The 21,231-nt window shown below is 38.7% G+C and overlaps 1 protein-coding gene across 2 annotated transcripts in view; it reads left to right on the top strand.

The window, feature by feature from the left end:
• RB1CC1 (RB1 inducible coiled-coil 1) overlaps window positions 1-21,231 on the top strand; it is a 64,698-nt gene that overhangs the window by 12,106 nt on the left and 31,361 nt on the right. For both annotated transcript variants that reach the window (XM_053468434.1, XM_053468433.1), the window contains exons 6-8: window positions 611-1,016; window positions 12,760-12,930; window positions 20,538-20,722. In XM_053468434.1, the coding sequence (XP_053324409.1) occupies window positions 611-1,016; window positions 12,760-12,930; window positions 20,538-20,722 (762 nt within the window). The remainder of the gene's footprint in view (window positions 1-610; window positions 1,017-12,759; window positions 12,931-20,537; window positions 20,723-21,231) is intronic.

The following is a 21,231-nucleotide window of genomic DNA, read 5'->3' as shown; positions in this document are numbered from 1 at the left end:
ACCCATGCACTTATTTCATAACTTTTAAACTTCATTTTAGGGAGTTAATTAAACTTCATACAAAATATGAGTCATTTCACCAGTGCCTCTGTTGTATAGAATCATGTTGTGTATTTGCCTAATAATAAGATTTTATTGGGGTGTACATCTGGTATGCAGATCATATTTCAATTAAATAACAACATGGCATGGAACTGGGTTTTTAACATTAGCACACATACCACATGATTTTACTAAAGAAATAAGATGTAAAGTAATTTATATACATACCTATTTTTAATTGATTAAGTATTTTAATAGGCATTCTTCTCTAGCTGGGGGACCTTCCCTATGAAGAAAACTAGACAAAAAAAATAAAAATACTTGTTTATTAGGCACATTGATAAAATTAGCACATCCATTAACTGCACAAATCTGATAATGGATTACTCAACATGAATTATATTTTAAAAATGCAAGCATGAAATGTGATTTCTAGAATAATCATCATTTTTTAACGCATAAAAAGAACATTTATACCATATTAAAATGCCAATTGTGTGCCAAATTTGCGAAAACTGATAAGACGTACATATCTCTAACTATATTTTGTGATTCCTTTACTTTGAAGTTTAGGGACAGCTGTCTCTATCATGGCCAAGATTCCGCTGCTAGAGTGCCTGACTCGACAGAGCTACAGGATCTGTTTAGGTAGGCTAATATCGTCAACGGAAGGAGATTCTGATGAACCAGGAAATGAAGGAGAAATGATACAGCGTGATGATGAAACTAAACTGAAAAATATGGACATGGTTGCCTTACTTTCTAAGTCTACAGAACATCCAACCCAGAAAGTAGAGGACAATGATAATGAACAAAACATTGATTCTCCCACACAGGAAAGGGAATATGTGGATCGGGATTGTTCAAAAGATCCCCCTTCCTTCAACGTTTCTTTGTTGGACTGGATTAATGTACAGGATCGTCCAAATGACGTGGAGTCGTTGGTTAGAAAATGTTTTGATTCAATGAGCAGAGTAAGTAAATTTTAATAATCCACAATTTGATGTTTGCAGAGTGTGTAAATTAGTATCTTATATTTTATATAGCATTTTAATGGTAGTCCAACAATAAACTTCAGTACAGATAGGATTATGATATTACAAATGATACAATTTCTCATATTGAGCTTCTCAAGATAAGTTTTGAAAAATATTGTATGGACATAGAAATAACAATACACTTTCTGATGTAATCAGCCAATTAGATCAGTGAATTACTATAAAACTAGCATTAGAAAAATATAAACAATTAATTTAGGAAATCGAAAAGCTTTTCTCCAGCTAACACTGAACAGCTATTCAGATGCCATAGTGTAGACCACGTTACAAGTTTTCAGTGTTCAAGCACCCACATATATATATTCTATCAATATTTTTTTGTTACAAAAAAAAAAATTATTATCCCTTTTTAAAAAGGAAGGGATTGTATAGGAGCCATACATAATAAACTTATTATATATGAAAGAGTTTTCAGGATGTGTAGTTTGACCAAGTATATGGCAATGGTACCTACATAGGTTTATTTATTCCTAATAATTTTCCAATGTATTCTGAACTAATGATAATGATTATTCTTGTTGACCTTTACTTTAAAAAAGAAGCAATTTTTCAATTTTAATAAACCATTATAGGATTCTGAAGCATTACCAATTGCCAAAATATTTGGGTGCTCTTGAGTTTTCCAATTTTAGTGAGTAATCCTTGGTTGTCTAGTCAGTTTTTAAACATCTTTGTATCTTGTTATATTTTGAGTTTAGCATTGACAGACAATATCCATATAATATTATTTTTTATTTATTTTCCTTCCCCAAACTGAGAACATACTTTAAACCGAAGTATACTTTCTCTTTTTGAATCCTATGGAAAGTGGTACTTATGCGTCATACAGCTGTGATGACGAACATTACTGTTGTGTTTTTGGTTAAAACATAGGCTTTGATGTCATATAAGAACCATTTGACCCATCTAGTCTGCCAGTGTTACGTTGATTGTTGGTCAAATTTCTGTTATGTAGTTCACGGAGCCAGACTTGGTATTTAAATTGGATTTGACACCTTAAGGCCAACGGCCAATAAATTACATATATGTGGCCCGCCACCTGAATATGTGGCCTCATGCTACACTTTTACGCTTGTGCAGCACATGGCCACAAGTATCAATCCCATGGCAGCACATAAACCCATTAGCATTCACAAAAAAAGTTGTCAGGATCACCTTAGCAAATATTAATACGTTTGTTGTTTTTTGAAGTAGCATTGCTGGGTCCACAGCGACAGATCTCATGTTGGGTATTATAATGAGCAGATGTTTCTGAACATCCATTTGTTTTAGCATAGATTTTTTTTTGCATATTAGCTCCACAAATTACTACATTTTTTTTCTGTGGTCTCAAAAGAAGGCCCTACTTCATTGTCTAAGCCCTGCACTGTTGGGTAGGTAACACCCTTGGTCTTCATGGGGCTAAAAGACTGGATCTGCCAAATGAGTGGCCCTCATCTGGTTACTCGTGCACAGAAACAACACAAACCGAAAAACATCTTTAATTGACGTACATTGCTTGATATGATGGACCCATATATATACCGTATTTTCCGGCGTATAAGACGACTTTTTAACCCATGAAAATCTTTTCAAAAGTCGGGGGTCGTCTTATACGCCGGGTACTTACCGAGCCGGAGAATCACGATTCCCCATGAAGCCACGTATCTCTAGGGGAGGGGCGAGCGGAGAAGCCGCCTCCCCTGGGCCGGTCTTCAGGGCCGCGCCGAGGTAGGTGCAAGATCGTGATCTCCCCAACTAGCCCTAATCTGCGGGTGCCCGATGAGAAGGGCTGGTTGGGGAGATCACGACCTCCCTCTAACTAGCCCAACATTAGGGACTGCGAGGTCTTCAGACCTCGGCTTCCGTGCTCCCTAATCGCTATCCCGGCGCTCGGCATCAATTGCCGGTGCGTAGTGATGAGGGAGCAGTAAAGCAGAGGTCTGAAATGACAGACCTCACGCTCCCACAACTGGATGGAAGATAGAAGATGAGACAGGTAAGAGATGGGGAGAAAGGGGTGTAAGTGCAGTGTATGTGTATATATGTGTATGGTCAGTGTGTAAGAGCAGTGTAGGTATTTGTGTGTGTGTGTGTGTGTGTGTGTGTGTGTATATATAAGGCAGGGGTGTGTCGTGAGGGCAGTGTATAAATGTGTATGTATGGACATGCGTATGTTAGTATGTGTAGATGTGTGTGTGTGTGTGTGTGTGTAAGGGCAGTGTATGTGTGTGTGTGTGTATATGTCTGTGTATGGACAGGTGTGTGTAAAGGCAGTGTATGTGTATATGTGTGTTTGTAAGCTGGTGTGTACGTGTATATGTGTGTAAAGGGAGGGTTGTGTGAGGGCAGTGTATGTCTATACATGTGTGTGTGTGGACAGGCATATGTTAGGGAGAGCTGACCCACCCAATCCAAGCAGGCTTTGTATACAACAACGAGCCAATGACCGGTAAGGTACATCACTTGCCGTGAATGGCTGGTTGTTGTATACTGGGTAGAGGGGTAGTCTTATACAGCGAGTATAGCCCAAACTCTATATTTTAACTGGAAAAGTTAGGGGTCCTCTTATATGCCCAGTCGTCTTATACGCCGGAAAATACGGTAACTATAAAAAAATATGTCATAATAGTTTTCCTTCTTTACTGTACCTTTTACAGAGCAACAATGGGCACATATTTTCAAAACAACAGTGAGCTTAATATCATCTACACTAACTGTCTGGGCATTGGAGGAATAATTACGAGAACTCAGGGGCCAAAATGCCTTTTTAGTGGGTTCTTTAAAATAAACAATATGCATTTTTAATTAAATCTTTTTAAATAATGACATATAAAAGCTTGTATGAATGGTCCTATAAAAATTAAGTTGGTTTATAAGTAAATTGTGTCATTTGGTTTTATCTATGGATCATTGTGGCAGGAGAAAATGAAAAACCATAAATTGCATGACTTTATTAGAACATGGTAAGATGAACTTGACTGTGTTGTATTTTTTACATGTTAGGCAGTTGACGTATACATCATGTACATAAATAGTTACGTCTTATTCATAAAAGTATTCATGTTACATTATTTGACTGAAAAAAGACACTTTGTAATTTGTGTGTCTTCCACTGTAAGTAAACAACTTACCCTTAGCAAATGCAAATTTTGACTGGCATAATGGTTTAATCATGGGTTAAGTAGATCAAAGCCAGATTGTGCTGGAATTTGAGAACATTTTAATGACTTGTATCATTTTTAGTAAGTAGCACATGGTGGTGTATATATTTATATTTCATTTGTCACTTGATGAGTTTTGTCAATGCCAAAAAAGTTAAGCCTGTCTTTGCACCAGAAGACAGATAAAGCAAACACAGAAAAAAACAGGAGAAAGTTATTTTCACAGTGCTGAATAGAAAAGGACCGTATGTTATTGAATGGATTTCTGTTAATGGACATATACAGTTTGATTTCTTGTAATATCATATAACATAATAGGGATAAAGCTATACCTGTTAAAAACAGAGTTATTTTTTGATTGTGCAAACCATGCATTTAAATCAAGAAGCAGATAATTTGTTAAACCGTAATGTTTTTTGAAGTGGAACAAATACTTGTTTCACTTATTGATTTATAAGATACTTTTAAATTATATATTTATATATATATATACCATATTGGCTCGAATATAGGCCACACCCAATCATAGGCTGCACCTATTAAATTTAATAATAATAGAATTAAACTGCACAATAAATGTAATGCACTTGAATAAAACCCAAAACCCCCCTGCCTGCGGTCCGTGAAAAACTTGTCTTCCACAAAACCGGTTCCTGCTGCCAAAAAGGTTGGGGACCACTGCTTTAGAGAGTTGGGTGAAGGATTTTATTTTTTCAGAAATCGAGATGTCCTTTATCTTACAATTTCAAGGCACGACTGGGGAATATTCTTCTATAGTGTTTCTAAGGGTGATGGTATTAGAATTTTATCTTTCATTCCTATACGTTTCTTAAATACTAGCCAAAAGTCCAGGCTACTTTTAATAGAGATAGTCATCTCACTTTTTAAGGCATCCAATGTATCTTAATGCAACCATAACATACATTCTAGATTTGACGTGCCAATACGTGCTTGTTTATATTGCATCTTCATCATATGGGATAATGTACTAGCTTGAATGTATCTTCCCAAATACAGCACATTTAGCCCACCCTTATCTTTGTGGGCATATAAAATTTATGGCGAAGGTTTTTTATCTGCCCATATGAATTTCTCAATATTTTTTTGGAATAATTTAATCCAGTTTACATTTAAGAACGCTATAGGCTCTTACAATATTCGTTCTTCCTAACCACGAGACAAAAAACTCCTTCCATTCCCTGATTTGTCTACTCCTATCGTGCCGTAATCCTGAATAATTAATTTCAATAATTTGAGAAATCTTAAATGGGATGACAATCCCTAGATAATCAATCTTGCTAGTCTCCCAGGTAAAGTCATAGCTCTCCACCAGTTTATGTTTCACGGAATCCGGGATAAATAATATCGCGGCTTGTGTCTTTTTAATTTATAATTCGAGAATTTACTATAACTTAAAATTTTGTCCATCAATGAAACCAAGGAATTTTCTGTGGCATAAAGGGACAGCAAAACATCATCGGCGTATAGGCTGATCTTGCTTTTTAAATCACCAATCCGAATTCCCTTAATATCTAAAAGGACACCCCTGCCGTTAGTTATCCTGAATCAATTAGAATTTATCCCTTGACCTATTACTCTACCATTAGGTTTAGTATATAAGGTCATCACAGAGCCAGTGAAATTATCACCAAAACCATAACAACGTAGGACTTCCTCAAGAAAGATCCATCCTACTCTGTCAAAAGCCTTTTCGGTGTCTAAGGCTAAGAATAATGAAGGAATTGTATTGGTTGACCAGTTTGGTCCATGTGAATTAAAAATGGACAGGCAGGCTTTAATTTATCGGCTAGTATAGCTGAATAGGTCTTCATGTCTATATTTATTAAGGAGGTCTAAAATTAGATACCTTTGTATTATTCTTTCCCGGTTTTGGGATTGGAAATAAAGTTGCCCAAGCATTCGTTAAAAGAGTTAGTTAGATGTGATGAGAGTTGTTTCATCGTTATTTTTTTTTATAGAATATTGCTGTAAATCCGTCTGTTCCAGGAGCCTTATTTGTTTGCAATGCCTTAATAGCTTCGTTCTCATTAAATGGGGGTGTCGAACTGATTAGCTAGATCCTTTAAACTTTTGGAAGTTTAGATTCTAATAAATATTTTTTAATCTGGTCTCTATGGTGAAATTGTCCTGGAATGTTATATAATTTAGAATAGAACTCTTCAAACTTCAAACGCCTTTCCTATCTCTATTGGACTATAACATTGATTTGATCCATCTGTTATTTTATATTTATTCTTGATTTTAAATTTCATTTTTTTTTATTGATTAGTGAGCATTTTATCTGCCCTATTACCCACATCTTCATTATAATATTGTTTGCCTTGCTAACAGATTGTTCTACAAATTATTTTTTAATTTGGATCATTTTAGAAACAGAGGTGGTGTCTGGGGAGTCAACACATTTTCTTTTTAAATTGCTCAAAGAAATATATAAATCAGCCATCTTCTTCCTTCCCTTTTTTCTATTTTGAGCCTCTTTCTTAATTAGATAACCCCTCAGAACACATTTATATGCTCCCCATACGCTTCCCAAACTAATATCATCTGTTAAATTTTCTTGAAAAAATTGTGTTGTATTTACAGATTTCCCTAGCCTAGGTGTCAGGAAATAAAGATTTTATTAAAGACAGGAGGCGACTGTTATGCTTTATACTTTCTTCACTACTCACAGCAGCAAAAGGGTTAACAAACAGGTTAGGTAGAGAATAAAAAATGACAACCAAACATGACAGGTACAATATGCTGAGAACCAATAATATGAATAGACAGGTGTAATCAATTAGTCCCTCCTCTTTCGTGCTGGAAATAACCATAGAAATTCTGAAACGAAGAACTGGAACTATGAATTCGTGAAGAGGAACGATGAAATCATAACAGTGTAACGGAATAAATGATTAGGCTGAAAGAGAGAGCAAAGGGTGGGTTAAGGGAGGGATAATAGTCGCCTCCTGTCTTTAATAAAATCCTGACGCCTAGGCTAGGACAATCTGTAATTTTATCTCGGACAGGAGGCTCCTATTATGCTAGTTTAAAGCATAAGTACTAATCATAATACGGTCCTAGAAACATGAGAAGTGGGTCTAAATAAAAGGATTTAAATGTAAATTCCGATGACCAATCGGCAGCTATAATAACATCTAATAGAGAGCCTCCTGCCTGAAAAGCCTTGGTAGACATAGCGCATCTAGAAGAGTGTGCACCAAATATGGAGATGTCAATGCCTACAGAGGACATGACATGCCTCACCCACCTGGCTAAGTTGGCGGAGGATACTGGAAGGTGAGGTTTACAGTATGAAATAAGTAATTGAGTGGATATAGGAGATCTAAATGGAAGCGTCTTATGTTCATAAGTTTGTAAACAACGAACTACACATAATTTGGGACGGTCTGGGAAATTTGGATAGAAAATAGTTCTAAGGTTAGTCTTGGTACGTTTAACAATGTTAACTGAAACTTCATCTGGAGAAAAAGATATAAATGATAAATCTAGAGATTTCACATCAGATACTCTTTTAAAAGAAATAAGACACAGTAGCATAGTTTACAAGACAGCATTTTCAGGGATAAGTCAGGGTTATCATTCCAATTGGATAATAGTTGAAAAACCAAATTTACGTCCCACGTGTCAGTGTATTTAGGTAGAGGGGGTCTGGTAAGTCTGATACGCCTGAGTAATTTGCATATGAGAGGATGTTTGCCTACTTGGAGGTGGACAATGGGAATGTGGTTCGCTGAGATAGCCGAACGATAAAAGTTGATGGTACGGTAAGCTCTACCTGCATCAAATTTGAGGGAAAGGAAATTTAGTATGTGGGAGATAGATGCTTGAACGGGATCCAAATCCTTTTGTAAGCACCAATGAATCCAAAGTTTCCAGGCTGATCTGTAATTAGATCTGGTACCTGGAGCCCATGCCTCGGATAATAATCTTTGAGTTGAGATCGAAAATTCTGGATTAGATTCAAATGTCCTGAAATCAACCAGATGACAAGGGTCAGTTGGTTGGATAGGATGAGAGGGTGAGGGTTCCCTAGCGCAGGGCTTGACAAATTTGTTGTGAATCTAGGCGCCAGGTAAAAAAGTTAGGAGCCAGGATTTTTTAGCCCACTTACTAAACTCACAGCATTTGACCTGGAAGCACCCTGGACTTTCAGGTCAGTGCTGTTTTTTTTATTTAATTTTTTTTTAACCCTTTCAATGCTGATGTTCCATTGGAGCACAGCATTGACTGATATTTATTCCCCACAAGCTTGTGGGGACAAATGTTAACCCCTGCAATGCCACGAATGTGTCATACACAATTGTGGCATTGAAGGGGTTAACGCTGCACTGTCGCTCTCAGGCAGCAGGGGGGTGTTGGGGCTGCTCTCCACACTCATGGGGAGACCAAAGAACCCTCTCCCCTGACGGTGCCTCTGGCAGCTGGGACTTAAATTGCTGGTCTATAGACCAGCCATTGCAGGGGGGAGTCTCTCTGATGACTGCTGTAGGCTTCCATGCCTACAGGAATCATCAAAGGGCTTGTGGGGGCTCGTTTTTGCTGTTGCTGGTCTGCCTGGGCTTCCAGGCAGACCACCAGCAGCAGAGCCCCGTACAAAACGGGAATTAACCCCTAAATGCCGCGATCGCGACATTGAAGGGGTTAACGCTGCACTGTCGCTCTCATGGAGCGATCAGGCAGCTGGGGGGTGTTGTGTCAGGGTCCCCTTCCCTGAAGCTGCCTGTGGCAGCTGAAAACGCGATTGCTGGTTTTGCAGCAACCGTGTTTTCAGCCTACATGCTCACTCCGTGGGAGTGATCTCAGGCTCGGGGGCGGGCTCGGAGTGGCTGTGCTGTCTGCCTAGTCTCCTGGGCAGACAGCAGCAGCAGCGCCCCCGTGTGGTGACTCAGCCTCTTACATCCACAATTTCTTCTGGATGTAAGAGGCTGACAAAACCTAGGCGCCAGGACAAAATTCTCTGTCGCCATGGCCTGGTATTTGTCGAGCCCTGCCCTAGCGGGTCGGATAGGATCGATTGGAAGTTTGGGAGGATCCTCGGGAAGTCTACAATCCTGCTCTGGAGTTGTGGAAACCATGGTTGGGCTGGCCACCATGGGGTTATCAGAACTAGGGGATGTTTCTGAACCGAGACTTGGAGGAGAACTTGGGATATCATCATGAATGGAGGGAATGCATAGTTGGTCCCTGGGAGACATGTCTGGAGGAAAGCATCTGTTCCAAGAGCCTCCGGGTAGATGATCTATTGGAATGTTGGATGATGGAGTTGCTAATCGCTGTAATCGACAAGGAATTGGGAATTCCAGTCTGCGATAGTATTGGATAAGCCAGGGAGGTATTCTGCCTTCAGAGAAATATTGTTGTCTAGACAGAAATGCCAAAATTGTTCGGCTAAATCTGCTAAAGGTTTTGATCTTGTGCCTCCCAATTTGTTGATGTATTGAACTGCTGTTACATCCTGAGTAGGACACAGCAGTTGGTCTTGTGTTTGACAAAACTCTTCAGAGTGAAGGAGCCTGCCAACAATTCCAGATAGTTGATATGCATGTTGGACTCCATAGAGACCATTTCCCTCCAGTTGAAGAAGTTCAGCAAGAAGGAGGCTGGCGTCTGATTCTATAACGATGTCGAGAAAGGATCCGAAAATCGCTCTCCCGTTCTAGGATTGTACTTGATGAAGCCACCAAAGAAGTTCTTCTCTGGCATCTGAGTTGAGGGGGATTTCGTCTTAATACCCTAGCCTTTCTCTCAAATGTTTCGCCTTGAGATGTTGAAGAGCTCGGGAATATGGCTTGTACAGAAGCGGATAAGAGGCCTACTATGCGTGCTAGTGATCTAATAAAGATAAGTTGTCTGTTGAGAACAGAATTGATTTCGTTGCGAATGATTTTTAATTTCTTTGAAGGAAGGATGAGAGTAGCTTCCGTGGAATTGATAACAAAACCTAAGAATTCTATTTATTGCGAAGGGAGGAGGATACATTTCTGTTCGTTGATAATAAAACCTAGATTTGTCAGAATGGATAAAGTCCAGGTCATGTGGACATGTATGGCATTGAGGTTTTGTGATATTACTAGAATGTCGTCTAAGTAGATGATAAGCCTCCCCGACTCCTGAGGAGTGCGATTACAGGTTTTAGAATCTTTGTGAAGCACCAAGGTGCTGAAGAAAGGCCAAATGGAAGGCATGTGAGTTGCCATTTTTGGCCTTTCCAAAGGAATTTCTGATGGTCCGAATGAATGGGGACTGTTAAATAGGTGTCTTTTAAGTCTATTTTTATCATCCAATTGTCTTTTAGCAAGAGGTCCCGAAGGAAATGTATTTCCTCCATTTTGAAATGTTGATAGTGGACATAGTTGTTTAGATTTATGACTGGTTGGTAACCTCCATCTTTCTTTTTCACAAGAAAAAGATTGCTGAGGAAACCCATAGAGTTGTGGGGAACTGGGATGATGCCATTTTTGTTGATCAGATCTGAGATTTCTGTCTGGATGAGGATGTTTCCTCTTATGGGATGCCTTTTTCGATTTAGAAATCCCTTAGGCCAACTCACGGGAAGATTCCTCAGCTGACCAAAAGACCTCAGGGGTAATAGGCTCTCTGTGCCTCTCTCTGGCTATGGAGAGGGCTGACTCCATGGACTTAGAAAATACATCTTGCATGGAAGTCATAGACGTAATAAAGGCATTGGACACAGTAGTATTCAGAGACTGGTTAGCAGTATTAGAGAAAGGGCCTTCAGAAATAACAGTACCTGTGATGGTATTAACAGCCTCAGAAACAGATTTCTTAGCTCTTTGTTAGCCATGGTAAAATTAGTGTAGATAATATTTAAGGTAAATAAACACTGTGTGTAAATTGTTTCACAGGATTGAGCAAACTGCAACAACGTATGTTACTTAGCTGAAGAACTTGGCAGCTCTGAGGGAGTGGGCGGGAATGCGAGTCAGCTGGGCACCAACTGAGGTAATCTCGCGGGGAGGGCTCATACGTCACGTGATGCAGAGGAGCCTAGGAAGGAGAAGCAAAAATGGCCACCGCAAGGAGAGAGAGACCAAGAGATATGAATGCAGGGCAAGGTAGAATAGATGGTGGTCTAACCACAGTGTTAAAACAATGCAGGATCAGACCGGGGAGAGGAGAGGGAGTGAAAACAAAAACGACTGCAAAGGGTGGAAGCGGCATGGTGTGAATAACGAGCAAGGGGAAATATGAAAAAGGGGGGTCCCTGCAAGTCGCCAGAAGGGCTAACAGAGGAGGGAGTTACCTCCTGTAAACAGTGTAAACGGTGTATGAATTGAATAAGGGGGATAAACCATGAATTAAGTACACAATTTAAATAAAATATATTAAATATATATATCATATATGTGCAAAATAAGAGTAATATTGAGGAGCACGGTGACAAGATACTTAACTCTCTGAAGGAGCAGCAAAGAAAGAGGAGGGACTAATTGATTACACCTTTCTTATACCTGTGTATTCATATTATTATTATTATTCTCCCGCATATTGTACCTGTCATGTTTGGTTGTCATTTTTTCTTCTCTACCTAACCTGTTTGTTAACCTTTTTGCTGCTTTGAGTAGTAAAGAAAGTATAAAGCATAACAGGAGCCTGCTGTCTGACATAAAATCCGGGATAATTCTTCAACATTTCCTTTACTTGTCAGGAGTGTCTCCCTAAGTTCCAAGTCAACTCTCCTTTATTATACTTTCTATTAACTTCGAGATATACTGGGTCATGATCAGACCATGCCATGTTTCCTATTTTAATTTTGTTACTCTCTTTCATGAATTCAGCTTTTGTCAAAATATATTTCCTAAAGAATGATTGATGTCTGTGTGAATAAAACATGAAATCTTTAGCTAAAGGTCTTATGGTTCTCCATACATCATATAGTCCGTACTTTCCCAGTGTATCTCAAAAAGCTCTGGATAGGGTACTCTATTTTGATTTTTGCTCGATTTATCCCATTCTAGATCAGTTACACAATTAAAGTCCCCCATACATAAGAAAGTTCCTTGGATGTATTCCTGTAACTTCTGTAGAGTGCTATTTAAAAAATGTATTTGTCTTGAATTTGGAGCATATATGTTTAATATTGAGAGCAATCTGTCATCGAGCTTACACACAATGAAAGAAAATGTTTATGTGGAGTTGCTTTGTTATATTGTCCATACATTATACCCTATTTGCTCGAATATAAGCCGCGCTTTTTCCCCCCACTTTAATGCTTTAAAGTGGGGGTGCGGCCTATATTCAGGGTCTAGCGTAGGAATGCGCAATTCGTATCGCCCGACGCCCGGGACATGCAGTTCCGGGCGCCGGGCAGGCAGCAGGGTTAGGATACAGATCCCCCGCAGCGGTGCAGGGGACCTGCATCCTACTCTCTGATACGCTCAGACAGCCTCCCCTGTCAGCACTTCCCACGGGGGAACTATAACCGAGCATATATGGTATATAATGTTTATCTCTTTCTTTGTAATTTCCAGCTTGACCCACGAATAATTCAGCAATTTTTGGCAGAAAGCCGTCAAACTGTTGCCAAACTGGATAATCAGAATATGAAAGCCATCAAAGGGCTTGAAGACAGGCTTTATGCACTGGATCAAATGATCGCTAGCTGCAGTAGGTTGGTTAATGAACAAAAAGAACTTGCTCAGGTAAGTGTATTCTTTATGTTTTGTGGAAGTGCGGTTTCATTGTTACTATGTCATTTCTTAGGATAATGCTGTTTTGAATTTATTCCCTTTCAGTGCGCTTGTCTTGCATTGTATCTTAATAATGTGGGTATTATATAGTTGTGTTTCCCTTTGCCTAAAGTGCGAAGCATATGACATCTTAAGGTACTCTGTAGGGTTACTTTGTTACACGGTTTACAAATAAACCAAGCTGAAGGGCTTAATCAATAAATTCTGCATGTACTGTCATTACTTTTAAAATGCTGATTTCATTGAATTAAAAAAAAAGAATATTTGAACAGACCCACTGTCATCCGTGTATTATTGTGTGATTAGTACTAACGATGTAAATTGGCAAATATATGTATAGTAACCGCTTAAAAGACAAGTATATTTGTCTCCCACATCCTCCGGAGACCAGGAATGGGATTTTCTGGCATCTTTGGCATGCTTGTTAATCCAGAAGTTTCGCTTTTTTTATTGTACCCAAATAAACTATATATTGCTTTTAATAAAGTCAGTTGAGTCAATATTTCTATCTAAAACCAACAGCAAAATATAATAAATATATACCGTATATTCCGGCGTATAAGACGACTTTTTAACCCCAGAAAATCTTCTTAAAAGTCGGGGGTCGTCTTATACGCCGGGTACTAACCGAGTACCGAATACTTACCCAGCCGGAGAGTCCCACAAAGCCACAAATCTCTAGGGGAGGGGCGAGTGGCGAAGCCGCCTCCCCTGGGCCGGTCTTCAGGGCCGCGCCGAGGTAGGTGCAAGATCGTGATCTCCCCAACTAGCTCTGATCAGCAGGGCTGGTTGGGGAGATCACGACCTCCCTCTAACTAAACCAAGATTAGGGAGCTCGAGGTCTGGCACTTCAGACCTCGGCTTCCCTGCTCCCTAATCACTACTGACGGTGATGACGTCATGTCCCGGCAACGGCATCAATTGCCGGCGCGTAGTGATGAGGGAGCAGTAAACAGAGGTCTGACATGACAGACCTCGCGCTCCCACGACTGGATGGACGAAAGAAGATAGAAGATGAGAAAGGTAAGAGATGGGGAGAAAGGGGTGTGAGTGCAGTGCATGTATGTTGGTGTGAGATGGTCAGTGTGTTTGTAAGCTGGTGTGTATATATATATGTGTATATATATATATATATATATATGTGTATATATATATATATATATATATATATATATATACATATACATATACATATATATATACATATACATATATATATACATATACATACATGTGTGTATATATACGGTATATACATGTGTGTGTGTGTGTATATATTATATATATATATATATATATATATACACACACACACGTGTGTGTGTGTATATATATATACATGTGTGTGTGTGTATGTATGTATATATATATGTATATATATGTATATACGTGTGTGTGTGTGTGTGTAAAGGCAGGGGTGTGTGGTGAGTGCAGTGTATAAATGTGTATGTATTGACAGGTGTATGTTAGTATGTGTAGATATATATATATATATATATATATATATGTGTGTGTGTGTGTAAGGGCAGTGTATGTATGTATGTATATGTCTGTATAACAACCAGCCAATCACCGGTAAGGTACATTGCTTGCCGTGATTGGCTGGTTGTTGTACGCTGGGTAGAGGGGTAGTCTTATACGGCGAGTATGGTCCAAACTCTATATTTGAACTGGAAAAGTTGGAGGTCGTCTTATACGCCCAGTCGTCTTATACGCCGGAATATACGGTAATTATAACTATAATACAAACTTAGCATAAATTTAAACTTAGGCCCCTTCATCATGACCCCTGAAGAATAAGGACGCTCAGCATGCAGCTTCATGTTGTCACAGGAGTCTTTTTATGACATTGTTTTGCTACATATTTTATATTCAAAACATATTACAAAAGCATGTTTCTTGGAATACTCATTGACTGTTCAAGTGTTCTGTTATTGTGATTCTAAAACCGTAAATGGGACAAAAAACAACTATTGATCGATTCATGGAAAATTGTTCGCCTGGTTTCTCCAATTAATTTATCTCTATCATAGTCGTTCTTCATCTCCCATAAAGCCGGTTTAGCTTTTTAAGGTTTTTTTGGTAGTATTCTTATCTTAAAACATTATATTCTAGTTGTATACTTTTTTTTTTGTTTTTTTTTTGTATTGAAGCGTTGTTTTCTTGACCAAAGAGACTTGCCTTATTTTCCATATGAAGTCTAAGTGACTAATTTAAATGCTTATACTAGGTCATAACAACACTGGAATTGTAGAGGGGGATATTCAATATGCATACCTACATTATGCAGTAAAATATCGATCTTATATTGTAGTAGAATGCATGGTTTGTCTAGACAAGCCAGAATACCAGATAAACGAAGAAGTTAGTAGTTCAGTGGTAAGGAAGGAAGAATATTTCATGATCCACGAAGTCTTTTGCACTGACGTCAAATGATGATGTATGAGTCACATTGATTTCTAAAAGTATTGCTCTGTATATAACACACAGTTATCCACATAACCTGGGACTGGAAATCATTTTTTATTTTCATTGACGTTAAATGTTTTACCTTTGTTTATTCTTTCTTTGCTCCTGCCGTCTCATAATGGAAACAGATGAGCATAGTAAATGCTTCTAAGGCATATTACAAATTACAAAAAAGTATGCTGTTCTTTATTAGGGTATTCCTGTTCCATGAAATATGCATAAGATTTGAAAATAGACATGCTTTGAATCTCATCATTTTGTTTCTCTGTAAGCTAAATGCAGTAGTTTTTCACACACATTCAACTACAGCCTTAGATTTGTACTGTCACGCGATCAGCATGCTTTTGTTTTATGGTAAAGTGTTTCAGTGCTGTAAAAAGCAGCATTTTTAAAAAACTATTATTACCTTAATTTCAGAGTATAGGACTAGATTGTAAGCTTGTTTGAGCAGGACCACCATCAGCTGTGATAAAATAATGAACGCAAGTGGGCAAACAACACTTTCCATAAATGCGTACATAATCATATGTCTCATAATCACACAGCTGTGTTCCTATATCCACAATATGTGTATATGTAAACAAACAACCAAACAAAAAAGTGGCCGGAGCGCACATTTCTATAAAATAGCGTGTCACGTATTGGATAATTGCAAATTTATGTAGACTTTTTTTATTATTATTTTTTTATATTTTAGTATATAGAGACGCATGTAATCACAAAGGAATGGACAACATTACCTGTTGAAGTGTAAACCATGCCAAAATATTACCAAAAAGACATATATATATATATATATATATATATATATATTATGATTAGGGAAAGAGAACAAGGGTCTACCAAATGTTTCGGCCAAAAAGGGAAAAATCTCTGATGAAGGTTTATTTTTTGCCATTTGGGAGTGTCTTTGGTTTCTTTCCCTTTTCACTTGTTTGAGCTATATCTATTCATTATGCTGAAACTAAGGGCTATGCATGTTTTTTTTCATTAAACAACCATTGTTGATGAACTATCAACATTTCAGTCAGAAAGCAAGACAGACGTTTATCAAGAAATAGCATCATCTATTTATAAAAACAAAGTTCCCCCATCATGTAACTTTGTACCAAAACTGAACAGATACTACAATCAATAGCTTCCCCAGGCAAAAGGTATAACTTACTCATAGGGTTCCAGATGTTGCAAGAAAAGTCACCTAACACCTAATGTTCCCATTACGAAACCCATAATCTTTGAGAACGAAAACAATATACCGTATCTACCTCTAGATTCTTAACCCTAAAGGTTCACATTACATAGTACATTACAAAACCAGTCTCATATGCAAGAAATACCTTCTCAGTCTCTTCTTATCCTGTTTTTAGGATAATCTTATGCATATGTAAATGTTCTCCCTATTTTAACCTCTACCACTTCTGCTGGAATACTGTACTACTCATCTACCACTATATGAAGTAACCAAAGTAGCTGTTTGCCTTGTTGGATACCTCTTTGAAGCAATGCATTGAAACTGGCCCTGTGTTATCACTTGCTGTCTTTCTGAATAGTTGGAAATCATATTAATGGCTTTTAACATCTCATTCAGAGGCTTATATCGGTGAACAAGGCTTGTGCAGCTGCTCTCTATTCTGTTTGGCAATTCCTGTTCTCGTGGCATGGTTCTGATTGACACATGTATCTTTGTATTGAGACATGTAATGTGCTTTCAGTTCAATTTGAACTAAACTGAGCAGGGTCACTCAGGCTGGTAGTTGGTAACCAAAATACACTGCATGTCTGAACTACTCTTGCAATTTGGTTTAGTCACTGAATCAGAAACATATAGATGAGTATGCATGGGTGTTGGAGATTCGGCTCCCTCACTATGCATTGTGAAGGACCATCCCCTACGAGACGTTTGTTAGTCCTGTGTAATACATAATTAATGTGGTAGATTTCATAAAATCCCCGAATAAAATAGGGGAAGATTACTAAAATCATTGGAATTATAATGTAGAACTTGTATCTATTGTTTTATCTGAGTAGGAACAGAGATACTGTATATGGCAAGGGATGAAAACATGCCGTAGCTACCTCATTTTTACAATGAAATGCTAGTACATGGTATCTGGGATTAACTTGGGTGATAGATCACAGGTGGAAAATATTTTAATTATGTTCCCTTCAACGATGAAGTAATACGATCATTTTTACAGTAAATGCTTGATATATGTAAACATTTGAGTCTGTCACAACTTTTAGGCTTAAATGTCATACATATAAACTAGGAATAGTTTGTAAGGTTAGTAATGTTTATTCTATGGTGGTATTACTGAATAAGGCTTTGTGAGCTACATTGCTGCCTGCCACTATATTATATTCACAATTATACAGGTGCATATATAATGTGCACCAGTCCTTAAAATAAGCCTGTTGTCTGGATGAAACGTGCCAGACTGAGAACGTAAAGTCTCAGATTATTGGCCTGCAAGCATCACTCAACCAAAATTCCCTTTTTTGTGGTTTATCATGTCACCTAGAGGATGCAACATTTAATTTACAAATTGTGATAGTCACCTAAATGTGCAGTGGTACTCAATTGAGATTCACAGAATGCATTGCACATTTAGTATTCTTTGAAAAAATGAGTGGATTGTAATAATCCCTCCTTTCCACTCCCTTCTCTTTTTCTTCTTCCCTCTCTCCCCTTTCTTCTGGGTCCATACTATCACTTGCAGGAGTCTTTGCAGAATAAATTTGGGGTCTATCAGATGCCCCCTTGATGATATTCCACAATAGATAACTATCTGCCCGTGCTTGTCAGGATTAATTATGCCCAAATGCCCAACTACATTTGCAGAAATGCAGCCTCAAACACGCAAGGGACTTCCACCATGTGTCACTGTTGCCTGCAAACACTCATTCTTGTACCGCTCTCCAGCTCTTTGGCAAACAAACTACCTTCTGCTACAGCCAAATATTTCAGCCCAGAGCACCCGCTGCTGTTTTTTTGCACCCTGATCCCTATGCTTTCCTGAATAGTTAAGTCTCTTGGCCACTTCTGACCAGACTTCGCCGTACAGTAGATGAGTGAATTAGGGTCCCACTGTTTTACACTAATGTCAATGCTGGACATCTTCCAACTGCAAAGGAAAATAAGCATGAAGTGTCTATCGTGTGCTGCAAGTTTCTTTTGGTCAACCACCTCTTAGTGTTTCTTAAAAAGAGCTGAGACAGCACATATGGAAACCCATGTGTGACTTGGAATTTCTGCCTGGGAGAGACCCTGCTGATGGCGTATAACTACCTTGTGTTTAGCTAAAGATAAGCAGGGGAGTTTGTAAGAGAGTTGTGGTTTCTAGAGGAAGAAGGATTAAGCTTGCCCTGCGTAATGAGTACAGAAACGGAAGAAATCTCACTGATTCATCTGTATGTTAGGTGGTGCCAACCAAGCTTCATATGCAGCAGAAGCTCACTGGGGTTAGCTCTTCATTATATATGGTGGTCAAGTTGAAAGCACAACTCTCCTGTGAACTTTCCTTTTAGTGAATCAACCCCATAGTGGATATTCTAAACTTACAGTTTTTAATAGGGTTGTCCTAAATTTGTCCACCTAATGCTTGTTTTTGGCAAAAGTATGTGCAATAAACATGTTGCTGCTTGTATCTGTTTAGTTGTCTGTTATGCATACCACTAATATATGTGTATTGTCATCAGTTCTTTTTTAAACTATTGTAGGGCTGCAACTAACGATTATTTTCATAATCGATTAGTTGGCAGTTTATTTTTTCGATTAATCGGATAAAAAATAATGTAATTTTTTTGTTTATTTAAAATAATTTAATTAACGAACTGCAGACTATTTTTTTTTGTTGAGAAAAACGCATTTCTTGTTTTTATTTCCCAACCTGCCCCCTAGTTATGCACATCTGAGCCCAGGCTTGCCACACTACCTCCCATATATGCCTTATACCCCCTGATATGCCACTCCGCCCTCCCTAGATATGCCCTATATGCCCCTCTACCCCCCAAGATATGCCTTATACCGCCTATATGCCACAGTGCCCTCTGATATGCCTTATGCCACCGTGCCTTCTGATATGCCTTATACCCAAGATATGCCACTCTTGCCCCCCTGATATGTTTTATAACTCCCTATATGCCACTCTGCCCCCTGATATGCCTTATACCCCCTTATATGCCTTATAACCCTCTATATGCCTCTGTGCCCCTGATATGCCTTATAACCCCATATATGCCACTGTGCCCCTGATATGCCCCTCCCCCCCCCGACTTACCCCCCGTGCTCCAGACTCCTTGGTATCTAGTGGGGGCACGCAAGACAACCTCTGCTGCTGGCCGGCACTTTCGCTGGAGCTTCTGTGACTGAGCACTGGAAGGTGATGTGATGCCGGTGCTCCATCATAGAAGCCCCAGTGGAAGTGCCGGCAGTAGCAGAGGTTGTCTGCGCGCACCATGCAGACGCCCACCGGCTGACAGAGAGGAGGATCGCCGGCGAAAGTTGCGCATAGACACCCTCCATTGCTGTTGGCCAGTACTTCTGCCGGGGCTTCTATGGTGGAGCTGCGGGGGATCTGGATCTTAGTGTTATAGTCAATCTGAAACGAGGGGTATTTTTCAGAGCATTTGCTCTGGGAAAAAAACATCTTATATTCGATAAAATCGATTCAGCTAATCGATAATGAAATTAATAATGAGACTCCTATCAGTATGTGATTTAAACAAAAGTCGCACATAAAATCTGCTGCTCATATCTGTAACTTGATAGTATGATTAAACATATACACGGTTCGAGGCAAGTCAATCCTCGATATTTAGTTGATATCCGTTTCTCCTATACCCATGTGATCAGGGTAAGCTCCAGAGCCTTTTGGTGACAAAACAATTATGTTTGTGTTTGGGTGCATTTCGAAAGCACGAGCACCGCTTTTCTATATAACACTTCTTCATGACATTCTCCTTATCTCTCTCTTTATGCTATTTATATGTCTTTGAGTACTGCTGAACAATGTTCAGAGCATAGCTAGCTATTATGTGACAGCTGCTTTCTAAATACAAGGAGACTTCAGGAATGTACTCTTTTACAGGGATTTTTAGCCAATCAGAAGCGAGCTGAAAACTTGAAGGACCCCTCTGTGTTACCCGATTTATGTTTGAGTCATGCAAATCAACTGATGATCATGTTAACAAACCATAGGAAACTGTTGGATATTAAACAAAAATGTACCACTGCCAAACAGGAGCTCGCCAATAATTTACAAGTTCGATTAAAGTAAGTATATATCTTATTTACCTACACTAGCTCTACAGAATATATACTTTTCACACATTATGAATATTAACCTGTCTGCGTTTAATGTCAGAAGAGGAGGGGCGAAAACATTTTCATGTAGTAATCTTAAAACTCACTTCAAAAGTTAAATGGGTAGTCTTTGATTATTATAGACTTTTATTATCTTTTATTTATATACCACCAATATTTTACTCAGCACTTGTTTACGTACATTCAAATCGTACGACAAAACTAGAATGGACAGACAAAGACAAACCAATAAATCTTGCAAGCGCTGTTGAGAGGACTTTTTTCACACTGCTGAGAACTGTTCTTGCTTAGTTTGTGTGTAGTCTAAGGTAGAACTGCAGTAGTGATGATTTCTAATATGGGCACACAAGACCTTTAATTTGCTTAAAGCATTTAAACATGTGTAATCTCCTATGACAGCAAAAATGTGTAGCTTACAAAGATCAAAAAGGTGCAAGGTCCTGAGAAAAATGCGATGG

The sequence above is a fragment of the Spea bombifrons genome, chromosome 5, assembly GCF_027358695.1.
Source record: "Spea bombifrons isolate aSpeBom1 chromosome 5, aSpeBom1.2.pri, whole genome shotgun sequence".
Taxonomy (NCBI): domain Eukaryota; kingdom Metazoa; phylum Chordata; class Amphibia; order Anura; family Pelobatidae; genus Spea; species Spea bombifrons.
The sequence above is the reverse complement of the archived record's forward strand: the minus strand, read 5'-3'. Positions and strand labels throughout refer to the sequence as shown.